At 41.2% G+C, this 16,893-nt stretch overlaps 2 protein-coding genes across 5 annotated transcripts in view; both read right to left on the bottom strand.

Annotated features, from left to right (window-relative positions):
- Positions 1-736: 736 nt before the first annotated feature.
- Positions 737-10,326, bottom strand: LOC144592111 (uncharacterized). The gene is made up of 10 exons (XM_078396516.1): positions 10,259-10,326; positions 8,025-8,391; positions 6,446-6,615; positions 6,262-6,341; positions 4,715-4,771; positions 3,800-3,905; positions 3,019-3,138; positions 2,651-2,734; positions 2,078-2,127; positions 737-1,202 (listed from the first exon to the last, which is right to left on the bottom strand). The coding sequence occupies exons 1-5, from the start codon at positions 10,324-10,326 to the stop codon at positions 4,758-4,760; spliced, it is 699 nt and encodes a 232-aa protein (XP_078252642.1). The 3' UTR covers positions 737-1,202; positions 2,078-2,127; positions 2,651-2,734; positions 3,019-3,138; positions 3,800-3,905; positions 4,715-4,757.
- Positions 10,327-11,021: 695 nt separating this feature from the next.
- Positions 11,022-16,893, bottom strand: part of lin54 (lin-54 DREAM MuvB core complex component) — an 87,295-nt gene continuing 81,423 nt past the window's right edge. For all 4 annotated transcript variants that reach the window (XM_078401438.1, XM_078401429.1, XM_078401419.1 and 1 more), the window contains one exon: positions 11,022-16,483. In XM_078401438.1, the coding sequence (XP_078257564.1) occupies positions 16,282-16,483 (202 nt within the window). In that variant the 3' untranslated portion in view covers positions 11,022-16,281. The remainder of the gene's footprint in view (positions 16,484-16,893) is intronic.

Below are 16,893 nucleotides of genomic sequence, written 5' to 3' on the forward strand. Positions count from 1 at the left end.
AAAAACGACTATTATTTCCAACAGTCTATAGTTCTTGGACTACATGTACAATGTCAGGCCTATCATGAGTATATTCTGCTATTTATAGAAAGGTTATTGAACAGAAATACTTTTTACAACACAAGAGAAAATTGTTTTGTTTTGTTTTTTCTATTTTGCTTTTTCCTTACACATCCCAATTCTCTTGGTATTGAATAAAATGGTCATAAAATGTATGACTAAGTTATGAAGTTTCATTTAAAACTGCACATACCTAATTTCATTGAAGACATACTTGCTCCAGTGGTCTTCAACAGCAAACCGCAACGGTCCATGTCCCCCCCCACCCCACCCCCTCTCAACATCAACGGGCCTCACGCTATGAGGCAAAGCCAGGGCAAGCAGCGAGGCATGTGATTTGCGGAAAAATGTGAGGCGAAGTCGGAATGGCGGAAATGAAATAAGCGGAAACTTTCGGCCAAATTCGGACGGGTTGGGAGGTCTGCACTATCCCATTTATTAGCATGTTGTGCACAGTAAAGGCCGCGCTTGCTGTGAAAATGGGACTTTATCTTTTCTACCAATGCTGGCATAGTCAGGTGACTGCCACAGACAGATTGGTGATGGGCAAACATTTCCGTTGGGTCCATCAACAATTTAAAAACGTGAAGTGGCAATGTACATAGAATCAAATGACACAAGTCACCAACAACTGAACACTACACAGCAGGACTAACAAAATGTGAACGTAAAGCTACGCAGGAGGCAGCCGGTTAGATTTTTAAGTGGATTGCTCAACAGTTAAAATAAATAAAATTGTACGTAATATAGTAAGACCAAAGGGATGTTAAGTCATGAGAAAGCGCCAATGTACAGAAGGGCCAAAGTACAGAAGCAGGCAGAGGGATATACTGCTGCAAAATGAATGGCAGAATTCAGATTTTTCCACCCCAATTTTTTTTTTACCAACTTGACCAACAAGAAACGATTGACACTCAATAAGAACCTGGGATGGGATTCCAGTTCTAAACCAACCAACCAATTTAAACAACAAATTCCAAACAGTTTACCTAAGCATCTACGTTTTATTTATGGTCTCTCAACAAAACCATACATAACTCCATCAGTTAATTGACAATTCTCTCAGAACAGATACAGTGATTTCAGATGGTCCAGCCTGGGTAGATACAAATTAGATTTTGATCACACGCTGCCAACGAGGTCTGTGAAGGTAAGAAAATAAGAATCAACAATGAACCATGAAATGGCAAAAACAATTTAGAAATTGTTAAAAGAATAAAGGAACAAATTATCACATGACTATCGTGAATCAAGGCTCACCAGATTATAGGCAAATATAAATTGTTCTTCTCTTAAAATAAGTGCCAATTATAGAACGATGTAAAAGTTCAGTTAAACTGCACTATACTACAACCTCCAAAACAAAATACTCTGGACCGTACCCTCATTTCAATAGATGCATACAGGATTTCCCCATACAGGATACATACATTCCCCATACAGGATCAGCTGGGCAGATCAACCCCAGTCTGAAATGTCACCTATCCATGTTCTCCAGAGATTCTGTCCAACCCATTGAGCTACTCCAGCACGTTGCATCCCTTCTTGTAAACCAGCACCCGTTGTTCCTTGGTTCTATATCCCCTGCTTTATCATAAATGTTAAATACACATAGTCCAGATCAACCATAATGCATTTTTATTTTAATTTTATTTGATGATAGATCAAAAAGCATTCGTTCTCCAATATTGCTTATTAAAGTTATATACTGTCTTCACCACTTCGCCCAGTTCCACCTCCCCATGTCACCTTACATTTTAAGAAAATATTAAGACTAAACATGGCTTCCATGATAATTGCGTAAAAACATCAAATTATTTTAAGTTAATTCATCTTGGTGTATAATTGAGAGATACATGGTTAGCTCAGTAACAGCCTCTGATTCTTCCGCAGATATGATCTCAGAAAGGCATGCGAGACTCATCACAGCCAAGTCGAGTAGTTATTTCAAATATTGGCCAAATCAAACACGTCAGCCAATTCCTGATGAAATGGCAAGGGCAGTAAGAGCACATACCTTTATAAGTGACTTGACTCAAAACAGTTCGGGATCAATCCAATCACTGTCTGCAACACATCAAAGCCAACATTGAAAGTTCATAATCATCTTAAACAGAGAACTAATTATTTGTTCTCCTTGAAAACATGTCCTCAGTTTTACAACATAATCACAGAAAATCATGATGTGAACAGCAGTGGTAAAAGTTCTAATCATCGGACATGTACTTTCATCATCTCAATAATTTCATTTTCAACACTGAAGCCAAAAGTAGAATTTCCAACAGGACTAAACGAAGCAAAAATGCCAAAGGCAGTCCTACTGGGGACTAAAATAAATAACTAGATTAGGATAGTAGTCCAAAACATTCTCATTAAAGGCATGGGACATGCACCTCATCTAACAGTACACTAGATAGCTGCAAATAAATCTAGATTGTTCGTAAAAGGTAACAACTTTGGTTTCTATCTCAGAACTGCTGTAGAAATTAAAAAACACAATTAACCCATCACAAGCATTTTCCTTTTAAGTTATTAATTCATCATGACTGAATGGATATCTAACTAGTTATCCAAAATATTGTATTGCTACCTTTGAGGCTGGTCCCAGCTACAGGCAACAAGTGGATTGCCTTTCAAGGAGCAAACACAGATAGGCCATTCTATTTCCATCTTCCTACAAGAGGAAATAAAACAAATGTATTTAGCATTATTGCAGTACACAACATAGGGTATTGTTCCATTAATGAAAACTGACAACCCTCAGAATTGCAGGACATGTAGTCTTCTCCTTAGTAAAAAGGATAACTCAAAAGATCCGTGAGAATTTTTAATCATCGGGTTATTGAATTTTGTTCAAAAGTCTGTTTTCTGTCACCTCCAGTGAATAGATATTCCGTTAAGATACATTTCCACTGACAACTTGAAAATTTGATATTACAAACAAATGGCAATACACACCCGAATGCAAGTTTCAAAACTGCTCCACAGTTCAACCATCTTCATAGAATTTGGAGATTATTGGCAAGGAGTGCAGAACTGTATCTTTTGTCCTCTGGCTAACAGATTGGCAGGGACGACCTGTTCAAGAAAGACAGACTTTAGAAGACACAAGAGACTGCAGATATGGAATCTTGGGCAAAACACAAAATTCTGCAGTAAAAGAGCGGGTCAGGCAGCATCTGTGGAGTGAATGGACAGGTGATGTTGCCGGGCTGGAATCCTTCTTCAAATTGAAAGGTCACCTAACCATTTCCTCCACAGATGCTGTCAGTCGCTGAGGTCTTCGGTGCTTGGTCTGAGGCACTTGAATGGTGGTCACACCGCTTACAGAGCCAGACATGTGAACATTTGCATTAATTGAAACAGAGGTTGGGAACCCGAGGAGCATCTTTTGCTGACCACATGGGGACAGCCGAGCACCTTCTCTACTCCCCCCCTCAATACACGTGCGTCCACGTGGCACCCCCTCCTCTCCCACGTGGAACAATCCACTACCACACGGCGGACATGTAACTGCTCAACACTCCCGCCCCCCTCCAGATGCTGCCATGCTGCGCCGGCGGTCTCTCCCCCCCCCTCCACACAGCAGCCAAGTAACTTTGCTCTTCTCTTAAAATAAGTGCCTTACAGGGTCAGCTGGGTAGTTAGTGATATATTATAATCAATGGGGCAGTACTGAACATTTCCATCACTCAATTGAGTGTTGCACAATAAAGATACAATAAGTGGACTCAATTACCTGATTAACAGACCAGATCAGAACAGTGACCATAGTGGCTCAACCTTGGCGGTGGTGTTGGTATCATCTTAATGTATCTTGTCCACTAGATTTTGCCTTCCTCCACCTGCCAAATTTAAAGACATACAAATCAAATGCCTGCAATAAAAATAACAACCACACCACATATTTATGACCAGAGTAGTATGCCAGTGGATACAAATACTGGCGGTAATGTTTGCTTAAATGCATGCCAATATAGAAAGCAAATTATTATCCAGTGATCAATATCCCCTGAAAAGAGACAGATTGCAAGAGTAATTCAAATGGGCCAGGCAGCATCTCCGAAGAACATGGACAGACGAGGTTTGTCACAACCATTCTTCAAACCCCGATCTGAAGGTCCGAAGGGTCCCAATTCAAAATGTCACCTATCCACGTTCTCCAGAGATTCTATCCGGTCTATTGAGCTCCTCCAGTATATTATTTCCTTTTTTGTAAACCAGCACCAGTTGTTCCTTTGTTCTACATTAATATCCCCTGCTTCACATTAAATGTTAAATACACATATGGTCTAGATCAACCATGACAGATCAAAACGCATTCTTTCACCAATATTGTTGTACACTGTCTTCACCACTTTGCCCAATTCCACCTCCCCATTTCTATGCCCTTTGTCATCTTATATTTTATGAAAGTATGAAGGCCACCAAACATCAGACTTCCACAATAATTGCCTTAAAAATATCAAATTATTTAAAGTTACACAAAGTTAGCTCAGTAACAGCCTCTGATGTTTCAGCAGATATGATCTCAGAAAGGCATACGAGACTCATCACAGCCAACAGTAGAGTAGTTATTTCAAATATTGGCCAAATCAAAACACAGAAGTCAGCCAATTCCTGATGAAACGGCAAGGGCAGTTAGAGCACGTACCTTTATAAGTGACTTGGCTCAAACCAGTTTGGGATCAATCCAATCACCAATCATGCTCTGCAACACATCAAAGCCAACATTGAAAGCCCATGACCATCTTAAACAGAGAACTAATTATTTGTTCTCCTTGAAAACATGTCCTCAGTTTTACAATATAATCATAGAAAATCATGATGTGAACAGCAGTGGTAAAAGTTCTAATCACCAGACATGTACTTTCATCATCTTATTAATTTTATTAGAAGCCTAAAGTAGAATTTCCAACAGGACCGGTTTGATTAGTACAGGCGTCAGAGATTATGGGGAGAAGGCAGGAAAATGGGGTTAGGACGGATAGATCAGCCATGATTGAATGGCGGAGTAGGCGTGATGGGCCGAATGGCCTGATTTACTCCTATCACTCATTATCTTATGACTAGGCAAGGCTAAAACGCCAGATAGTCCCACTGGGGATTAAAATAAACAAAAATAGATTATGACAGTCAAGCATATGAGTGAGGTAAAAAGAAAAAGAGGAAAAGATCAGAGCCCTTCCCAATGTTGTGGGAGTTCAGAACCAGGGGCCACAGTTTAAGAATATGGGGTAGGCCATTTAGAACAGAGATGAGAAGTTGTGAAGCGGTGGAATTCTCTGCCTCAGAAGGTAGTGGAGGCCAGTTCTCTGAATGATTTCAAGAGAGCTAGATAGAGCTCTTAAGGATAGATGGGGAGAAGGCAGGAATGGGGTACTGATTGAGAATGATCAGCCATGATCACATTGAATGGTGGTGCTGGTTCGAGGGGCCGAATGGCCCAATCCTGCACCTATTGTCTATTAATTGATCATCAGTCCAAAAAGGTGGTAATTGGCTTTTCTGCTGTTTTATATTTTATCCCTGTCTTAATTAATTTAGTTATATAATCTTGCATGAGTAAATTTAATATTTACTCATTACAGTTCCACCACTGATTTTCTGGCACTCTTGGTTCCAGAGCTTTGCTGGTTTATCCAGCAGGCCAAGGACGTCGGCTATGGGGATAGAGTTGCTGGCTCCAGCTGGGCTGGAGTTCCAGAGCCCCGGCCGCAGGTTGCAAATTCAACCCACTGATCAGCCATGGAACGACGAGGTCGAGACTGGCTGCCATGCCCAGCCTAAGTGCCACATTTTCGTGAAGACTTCCACGGCGCGGGGGATTTCTCGCGGAACCCCTTGCTACCCCTAGTGGCCGAATTGATAAATTGGACATGGAAGTACCGATGAGGTCGAGATTGGCTGCCTTGCGCCCAGCATAGGTGCCACATTTCTGGGGGGACTGCTAGGGCACGCGGGAGGGATTTCTCGCGGAACCCCTAGCGGAAACTGGTGTTCATTATAAGTCAATACATTGTTTTTCCCCCCTTCTTTTTTCGATCCGATTTCTCCGTTTATTTGGCAAAGTGAAAAACGTGGAAACCATGCAAAAAGCGCGGAAAATGGAGTTTAAAAACGCGAAAATCCGCGGAAAATTCACGTCCCTGGATAGTAGTGCAAAATATTCACATTTAAGATGTGGGACGCATACCTCACCTTTAACAGTACAATAGATAGCTGCATGGTAATCTAGATTGTTCTTATAAGGTAACAATTTGGTTTGCATCGCAGGATTACTGTGGAAATAAAAGAAAACACAATTAACCCATCACAAATGTTTTCCTGTTTCGTCATGACTGAATGGATATCCAATTGGTTATCTAAAATATTGTGTTGCTACCTTTGAGGCTGGTCCCAGCTGCAGGTAACAAGTGCAGGCCATGCCGCGAGGCCGCTGCGGATGGACGTGGATCTCCCACCACCCACGGTTGGCGGCCGCGTGCAGACTCTCCGGCAGTTGGTGTCAACTGAGGCAGACAAATACAGGATGGCTAGTTTATTTCCATCTTCCTACACGAGGAAATAAAACATATATATATTTAGCATTATTGCAGTATACAACATTGGTTAATGACGACAGACAACCCTCATAATTGCAGGACATGTAGTCTTCTCCTTAGTAAAAAGGATAACTCAAGGTGTCGTGAGAATTTTTAATCATTAAGTTGTCTGAATTTTGTACTGTTATTCTGTAAGATACATTTCCATTGAAAACTTATTTTTTGCTTTTCCAACTATATTGACAACACACACCTGTATACAATTTTCCAAACTGTCCCATACTTCAACTATCTTCACGCAATCTGGAGATTTACTGGCAAGGAGGGCAGCACTGTCTCTTTTCCCCTCTGGCTAAAAAGATTGGCAGAGACCTGGTCGGGAAGTCAGACATTCGGAGAAACAAGAGTCTCCAAATACAGGAATCTTGGTCAAAGCACATTGTGTTGTTGCAAAAGAGCGAGTCAGGCAACAGCACCGGTGGAGTGAATGAATAGGTGTTGTTTCGGAGAGGGGGAGCTGAAACCACGAGGCAGAAGATGGAGGCGCAGGCAAGTCCCAAGAAAGCAGATGTGGCTGTGGCGTTGTTTCAGGGTTGGAATTGAAAATTTAAATTGAAAGGTCGCCTAAACATTTCACCACCGGTGCTGCCAGAGAAGCCGACCTCTTTGGTAATGGTTATTTTGAGTCACTTGAATGGTGATCATGTCGTTTGCAGCGCCAGAATTAATTGAAACAGTGGCTGGGAACCCAGGGCACAGCGGAGCATCATCACACGTGGGGCCAGACTGCACCGTCTGCCCTCCTCCAGCCGCAAACGGCGACATGCTCCGGGCCCGCACCACCCCTCCCCCTCCCCACCAGGTGCCGCCACGCCGCATAGGCAGCCCTGCTGTCGGTCTCCAACCACGCCATGTGGCGGCGCCGCCTGCTCACCTCCTTCACGGCCTGGTCATTGCTCACCGCCACCCACGCTCCCCAGGGTCAGGGACCACCGCGCTGCGCCGGCGGAGACTGGAGTGTCCCGTCCCGACCCGCCCGCTCTCCCCAACCCCCACTCCACCCGCCGCGGTGCCGGCCATGTCACTGCTCAGCACCATCTCCCCCACCCGGGGCCGTCGGCCCGGGAGAGCGGTGGCGCAGCGCGGCGCCGTCCTCAGCAGGCCGCGAGTTGCGTTGGCCCGCAGCAGCGGCGACACCCCACCCCCCGGAAGGCGAGGTCAACGGGGTGGTGGCGGTGGCCGTGCCGCGGGCCCGGAGCCCCGGTACCAGGTGTTGCGGCGGTGATAAGGCAAAGAAGTAGAATTAGGCCATTCAAGTCTACTCCGCCATTCAACATGGCTGATCCATCCGTCCCTCCTAACCTCATTCTCTGGCCTCCCCATACAAAACCTGCAGTAATCAATAAAGTATAGGAGTACCCGGTAGGTGCAGCGGCGGCCACGCTGGGGTAGCGGTGCTGGGTCCCCGGTGCGGCGGCGGCGGCCACGCTGAGGTAGCGGGGCTGGGTCCCCGGTGCGGCGGCCACGCTGAGGTAGCGGGGCTGGGTCCCCGGTGCGGCGGCCACGCTGGGGTAGCGGGGCTGGGTCCCCGGTGCGGCGGCCACGCTGGGATAACGGCCATGCCGCGAGGCCGCTGCGGATGGACGTGGATCTCCCACCACCCACGGTTGGCGGCCGCGTGCAGACTCTCCGGCAGTTGGTGCCGCGCCCGGATGTGACGTGTCCGAGGGGAGAGGAGGGGCTCCGCGGCGGTGACTGACAGCTTGGTTCGGGTTCCGGTTGATCACTGCGCGTGGGACTGCAGAATGATGCTGGTTCACAAAATGCCCGAGTAACTCAGCGGGTCGGGCAGCGCCGGAGAGAAGCAATGGGTGACATTTCACACTGAACCAGGGTCCCGACCCGAAACTTCACTCAACCCTTCTCTCCACAAATGCTGCCTGACCCGCTGTGTTACTCCAGCACTTTGGTTCACATTTGCTGAGATTCAACCACACACACTCCCCTTGTCATTGAAACATAGAAAATAGGTGTAGGAGGAGGCCATTTGGCCCTTCGAGCCAGCACCGCCATTCATTGTGATCATGGCTGATCATCCACACTCAGTAAACTGTACCTGCCTTCTCCCCATATCCCTTGATTCCACTGGCCCCTGGAGCTCTATCTAACTCTTTCAAATTCATCCAGCAAATTGGCCTCCACTGCCTTCTGTGGCAGAGAATTCCACAAATTCACAACTCTCTGGGTGTCACAACTCTCCGCCTGAAACTAGTAAACTCTCCTTTTATCAGACCCCTTTGTAATGCATAGGAAAATAACTGCAGATGCTGGTTTAAACCGAAGGTAGACACAAAATGCTGGAGTAACTCAGCGGGTCAGGCAGCATCTCTGGAGAGAAGGAATGGGTCCTTCAGACTGAAGAAAGGTCTCGACCCAAAACGTCACCCATTCCTTCTCTCCTGAGATGCTGCCTGACCCGCTGAGTTACTCCAGCATTCTGTGTCTACCTTTATAATGCATACAACGTGGGCAGCTTATAAGCCAGCGCTTTGAGGGTTGATTTCTCTAATTTCAAGTGATTCCCCCCTCCTCCCGGTTAAATCAACCAGTTCCACTGGTTGCATCCTTGTATCCCTCCAGTTATCATTTCTTCCCCACCCTTCCTGAGGTTGCCTGCCCCAATTTGTTCTCTTACCCCCCCCGTCTAAAGAAGGGTTCTGACCCGAAATGTCACCTGTTCTTTTTCTCTTGAGATCCTGCCTGACCTGCAGTCACTCCATCATCCTCTCTTTATAACCGAAGTCAGTTATAGTAGCCGGACCTACCGCAGACTGTCTTCCCTCACGTGTATACCACCTCCCTGGCTGCTTCCAGGCCATGCCTGTTGCTGTTGCCACCTCCGACCCAAACCTTCACTTTAGCCGAAACGTTACCCATCAATGTTCTCCAGAAATGCTGCCTGACCCACAAAGTTACTTCAGGACTTTGTGTCCTTTTGTTATCAACCATCATCTGCAGTTGTTTGTTTCTACTACTTGTACAATAATAATTCATCATTCACAATCGGCAATAACGGACACCGTCCTCCCCTCGGGAGGGTGGGAGAAAGGTGGATGAGAGATGCGGGTAGGACAAAACCAGGCAAGACATACATGGGTGAGGGGATTGTCAGATATTGACACTTGGATGGACAAAGGCTAGAGATGAAAAGACAAAACGCTGTGAGAAAACGAGAGGTGGCACAAGGAGAGGGGTAAAAATAAGGTGTAGATTGGGGGATTATTGGTTAGTTACTTAAAACTGAAGAATTCAATGTTCAAATCATTGGGTTGTGAGCTGCCCAAGTGGAATACAAGGAGCACTTCCTCCAGTTTATGTGTGGCTTCACTCTGGGAATAGTGGAAACCCAGGACAGAAAGTTCAATTTGGGAACGAAATTAAGATGGTTAGAGACTGCGATCCAACAGGGGCCTTGGCAGACTGAGCGCAAGTGTCTGCTAAACCGTCAGCTAGTTTACACTTGGTCTCGTCGATGTAAAGGAGGCCATATCAGTAGATGAGGTACTTAACATTCAGTTCAGAATCTTGGTTAACATTTGTCGGGCCACAGAGGCTTACGAGTTTCTCTGCCTGAAGTGACCTTTGATTTCTACCTAGCAATTACGTTAACATGCAATACTGTACTCATTTTGGCTGTGGTTTCAAATCTATTGGGTACCATGTACAGTACGACCATGAACCACCTAGGCACAGTAGCACCATGACCTATTTCTTGCACATAAACTTTAGTATAAATTAATTGGGGTACCACATTTAGTTTATGAACAGATGACCTGAACAGACTTGACCCGTAGTTTGTTAACTGAATCGTGGTAACATAGAAAGGTATTCTTTTCGATATGTATTCCTTAATTGGTTGAGTTTCTCTGGAATGACAGACGTTGAGGGGTGACTTGGTAGAAGTATATAAAATAATGAGAGGCATAGATCAGATAGGCAGTCAGAATCTTTTTCTCCTCCATCACACTGCAGAAAAGTTTCCCTTTGATTGTCTCTTGGAGGAACTAAATAGAGGAGACCCTTTTCTTATGGAGAGACATGCTGGGAAGGTGGAATTAACAAAATTCTGGAAGTATGTCATATCTGTGATCATCATTAACAATGAAGAACAGGCTGGCCTTTCAAATATAAAGCTTGAGTCATTGTTTGCACCTTCTGGTCATGTCCTATATTCAACTGTTCCAGATTGTAGGCGAGGATCCCAAAAGCAAGTTTTGAAGATCAACTTTCTAAAGTAAAATTGGTATCATATTGTTGAAATCATGACAAATGAACAATAAAACAAGTGGCCAATGATACCATTTATTATAAATGCAGCTATTTACCATATATAAAAATTGGCATTAAAGTACAACCCAAAAAAACTGATGCTACAACATAAGTACAGGTAAAATTAATTAACACAAACAGCTTTAGAATTAGATTTAAAATATTGTGAAATCATCAAGTAACTTGAGAAACATTTTTGTTTGATTTTGCTCAAACCACGGCAACATAATTTTTTTCCTAGATTAAGATGCTGATGTCCTATGAATAGAAGACATGTGAGGGCATTGCTTAAAAACCATATGTCAATTATAATTAAATCACATGGTAGCAAAGTGAAGATTTCTTTCCTTTGCACAAGTCACCACTTAAAAAAGAAATGGAAACTGCTGCAGATCCCTTAAAATTAGCTAGTCTGTGTACAGTTTAACGTGGTGTAGATTCCCTTTAAATGTCTGAAGGGGAGCAAATGATAAAGATAAATCAGAAATACCATGCTTAGGTAGTTACATCTGATTTCTCTAAAAATTAAAGTGTTGAACCTGTTTGACATTGATAGCCAGGTCATGAAACACTGCAGCAGTAAAACATTCTTGGGCAACAACAGCAATTCTACATACATCAGTTTCAGTAAAACACAGAATATATAAATTTAAAGACAGAATGATAGAGGCAACAAAAACAATGACATTACAGATATCAGCCAATGTTTATTTATTCAAAATGCACACATAAGCAGCAAAAAATGAAAACGTATTGTGCTATATTTCTTTGCTTTTAATGGTATGAAATAATTGCTATTCCCCCCCCATGTGATTGTATAGTGCAATGCAAGCTTGAACTCTGCTGCTGGTGCACTTGTATATTAAATGCAAGCTGAGAGCAAGTATTAATGTTTTGACAAAACTTAATTAAAAGAGTTCAACTTCAGTTTATAAATAGTTTTGGACATTCTACAAACAAAGCTTGGCATCACAACCTCAGAATAGCTTCAAATCCAGGTGATGAGAGATAACCACAATGAAATATAGAACCTTATACTCTGCAATGTCATAATCCAATTCTAACTACCTCAAATTGTGTGAAACAGAAATGGCCATATATATGCAATCTTTAAAAATAAACATTAAGTTTGACTAATTGCGGTTATATTCCTGAACAAAATTAAATTTTAATAAAATAGCTGGTGCACTCAATTAGTTATACTGTAACACTTCATATCACTTAATGTTGTATTATTAAAATCGTAATGTCATATTTTACCCCTCTAATATCTCACACGCAATTTCACAATGCAACTAGCAAGGCTATGATTTCAAGCTGACAAGCTTTATTCAGGCAATAAATTTGTCCATTAATCAACATTGATACTTTTTCTTAAAATGTATCTCCAAAAAATAAACAACATGGAACAATCACTGTCATTGTGATTTCGAAAATCTGGAATGCTTCAAAGGAGGTGATAACCTGATGAAGGTTATGGTTAAAGAGAAATCTGAATTTCCTAATTAATATTAATGAAAGTAAAATAAGACAACAGAATAATATGGTCAAGAAGGATTATATTATGTAAAAAATCCTGGGACCATCAATATTAGAATAATTTTTGAAGTGAGTTTTACTTTAGAGACTCTGTATGAGACTAATAGAAACTATTTTCAACCCACCATTTTGGTCCTGAGCCTTTGCTACATCTATTCTGGTAGACCTCTAGGTAATCTTGACAAGAGTCACTGGTAAAGATAGGACAAGACAGAGATCAAGAAGACAACGATCACAGTGCTGAAAAACAATATGGTTTGGCATCATGGTTAAAATGTTAAAATCACAGAAACCCAGATAGGACAAGCAAACAATATTTAATAAGTAAATAACACAATTTGAGTCTTAGGATGAGGGTTGAAACCCATCCTTTTGTTTTGAGATTTAACAGAGAAACAGTAAAGAAACTCACTGAAACAAAACTTCTCCCAACTTGCAACTACAGCCATTTTCTTGTTCCCTTGGGTAGAAAATAATGTGCAGCGATCTGAAAGAGAAAGTCCAAAGACAACGGCAGTCTAAACTGCAAAACATCTTATTCAATTTGACTTTCAGGAAGGTGAGACTTTCTTACTAGAGGGAGCAGACTGCAAATGTGAAGGTTCAGTCCCCTGCTTATGTGTCATCCAATGCCCCACAGCCAGTTGCTAGGAGGTAACCAAGTAGGAAGATGAGTTATGATTTCATTAGCCTCTTTTCATTTCTTCTCTATAGCAATGCAGTTGAGTAATTGAAACCTAAATCAGACAGTAAAGGATCCATACCACCAGATTCCAGAGTACCAAACCCTCAGTACATAGCAACCTTCCGACAATACTTAAAATATATAATTTTGGTCTCCATAAGACTACTTTCTTAAACTATTTTGGGCTAACATCATTTTAGCTTGTACATATTATAACTGAATTCGACAAACTGCAGTTATCTTGGGTTCATTCTCTATCCTCTTGTGATCAATGCCCATGTACAAAAAGGCCATCAATAGTAAAAAGCTGATCATTGATCAATGTGATATATTTTTAAAAAGTTAACCATTCTGTTTAAACACATTTAAAATCTAGCTACATGGGATTCATCAAGCTGTGAATTTGATAATAATGTTAGAAATAACCAATTAACTATGAATATTGTCACAATTAAAATACTGTAAAAATTGTAGCATAATTATCTTTGAGAAGGTTATATTTATTGGGATCTCTACAAGTAGTTAAAAAAAACATGCACTGCTTCTTAATATTACATGGGCACTCTAAATCCAGTGTCAGAAATATTCAAATATGAAAAATGAAGTGCACTGAAAATATATTTACAATCACCAATGTTCACTGAATATTTAAAAAAATAATAGCTGGGGTTGGAAATCAGTCATAAAATAGAAAATGTTGGAGGCACTCAGCAGGTCAGGCAGTACCTTTAGAGGGAGAAACAGAGTTAAAGATTAGGTTGATGATCTTCCTTCATGACCATCCTGATGAAATAACATTAATCTGAAATATCAATTCTCTTTTCCCACAGATCCTGCCTGACCAACTGAGTCTCACTAGCATTTTCTGCTCCTATTACGTGTGTTCTCTGATCTGGTTGCTATGAGTAGTTCAATAGGAATTAAAAAAACACAACTAAAAGTATTGTGTGAAATTTGCACCCATGAATTAAAAAATTTCATTATAACATCTATTTATCCAGATATTATTAAACAAGGTGAAAGTAATGTAAATAAAGCACACTTCAGTTGCTAAAAACTTTCTGGATTGTATTTGTTTGGGGTGAGGAAAATAGTATTACACAAAGAATGAAGAAATACGGATAAATGATAAGAAACTGTACAGGAAAATACATAAGAAAAAAGTCAACCCCTAGCCCAAGTTTTTTGTGTTCAATATTTAAATAGACATAATACAGCTGCAGCGACTAAATTAACAGTATATACAAAATTAGTAGAGCACGCCAATCACTGGTACAGCAGAGAAAGACAATGCATATCCCCACTTAAAACCTGATAAAGTACAAGCTTGAGAAGCATGTTGTCCATTAAAACACATTTTATACATCATCACTCATAAGGTCTGTCATAATTAATCTAAGGCAAGTATGGATTTTAATTAGCATCAAATACCCTGTTCTAACATTCTGTAAAAATACATTTTTAAAAACATTTTTATCTGTTGTCATGTTAACAGACTATTCCTTGTTATATGAAAATAGCAGTAATTAACAAGCTTTTGTGAAGATTATGACACTGAGAACACTGGTTTTGCTAAACTGACTGCTTAATCTTGATATTAAACAGGCAACACCTCCATTAGGTCTTTCTATAGCTGCATATCACAAATAAATCATGTATCAATACTTTAGAAAGCACTTTATTTTGTTTTGAAAGAAACAGGATACTGCTGAGTTTCAATGGTCAAATTGAGAAAAGGTAATGGTCCCTTTGCCTGGATTTAGAGGTTAAGAAACAAAGTGTCATGAATTTCTGCATATTGCACTGTCACTTTAATGAATATGTTCAGGTCAACAATGCTCCTTTTAAATTTCCTATCCTAATTTTCTATGTGGTTGAAGAATTTAACATAAAAAGGACTTGCAAATATGCTTTTTTGGAAAGTAACACATACTTACCTAAAAAAAGTGTTATTTTCCATAATGTTGGATAACCTACATTTGACAAACAGTTTCTCTCAAGGTATGACAGATAAAACAGTTTACATTGCATTTATTTCTCCCTTTTTTGATAGCCATTCCTAGTTGAGAGATTGCTTCAATGCCATGGCCAATGCTGTTGAACTAGACCATAGATACCTCATTACTCTGATCTACTCTTTTGGCAGGAAACCAGCCGTGTTTCTGCATGAAAGCTTGTCATGGCAAAAAAGGTCCAAGAGAGGCAATTTAAGTGGGAGGAGTAGAAATTCCTTCTCTCCACACTTTTTTTGTGCCATTCTGTAGCCCTGTCCATTGGCAGCTTTTAGGTATGGTTACTCAGAAGTACAAGTTTTAAAAGGTCAAGTGAGCCGATAACCACTAGTTCCCACAGGCTCACCTTCGAGTTGATCACGTGTGATAAAGGACCACTTAAGTCTACCAATTACTAGCAAATGGTACTTGTAGGTCAACAGATTTTTACTGTGCTCCAGATCAGATGACTCAATCATTGGTGTATCCCGAAAGGAGGGGTGTGTACATTTGCATTGTCAAATAAAATCATACATAATGCTAAGCTTTTCAGCCAATTAAAATCTAATTTCCACCCTCAGGTCCCAACATTTTTAAAACAGTCCTTGCATCAAAAAACTTGATCCTTTATAGAAAGTCATTTCTGAGAGGTTGTTAAACAGCAGGTACAGTATTCAGATTTTCCACTGTTAAATTCCAAAACAGTTTGTACCTGTGGCTAAAAGACAGTCATCATTCTGGGGGATGAAAGGTCAGAATAATCAACAAAACCATAACATTTTGGATGACAGATGATCAACAAAGAAAGCAGCCTTGCATAGAGGGATGCAAAATATGTAAAATGTCGCCAAAAGCATCAAAATTGTGCCTCCTTCATAAGTTTTGCATATTCACACTGATTTACATCATAAAATCTACTTTGTATCCTAAGCATTTAAGTTTTAAAAAGGCACCGTAGTCAGACAAATAGCAGAAAATCTGCCAAGAAATAATCTGACTTATTGAAAGCCTTTGCTAACCGTACAGCTGTAAAACATGGCAAGCACAAAACTGTTAAGCATTTTTGTTTTAAAATCGTAGAATTTCTTCAAGTGATTCTTCCTGTTCAGTCCTGCAGTGAAGCACACATGGATCAGCAGCTAAGAGTACAAGCATCGCCTTTGGCTTTGCCCGCTGAGTTTATAATCTGCATTAAGCAACGACCAAATTCTTCCAGAATCATATGTTCAGTGACAGCTTTTGTTTGGCTATTCTTCTCTCCTTCCTCAGCTTGTGCAAGAAGACACTCACAAGTGGCTTCTGCTACTTCCTTTGTAACAAACGTGAAAGGCATCCTGTAACAAAAAAAAATCACAATTAAGAGTCTGACAAAAGGAAATCATTGGTCGTTTTTTATATTTTAAAAGTACTTTTAGAAAACTTCCTCCATGGAACTGGAATTTGATGCAAGGTAAAAAATGTGTTTTAAATGGGACTATGATTTTGGAAGGTGGAGGATAGGAAGCAAGTCAAAGAACATTCACTAGGCACATTCACAAAGAGGTTCCAATCAAACAATAGTCATAGAGTCATAGTTATAAAGTCATGATCCATCTCAGCTTCTACTCAACACCCATGATTGCAAAAACTAGTTCTCAGTCAACTCAATTCACCCTACTTAAGACCAAGAGAAGGCAGAGGGCACAGGATACCGCAAATCACAATGGGATCGGACAACATCCTGGCTGTATTGCTAAAGACCAAA

Source organism: Rhinoraja longicauda, chromosome 1, assembly GCF_053455715.1.
Source record: "Rhinoraja longicauda isolate Sanriku21f chromosome 1, sRhiLon1.1, whole genome shotgun sequence".
NCBI lineage: Eukaryota > Metazoa > Chordata > Chondrichthyes > Rajiformes > Arhynchobatidae > Rhinoraja > Rhinoraja longicauda.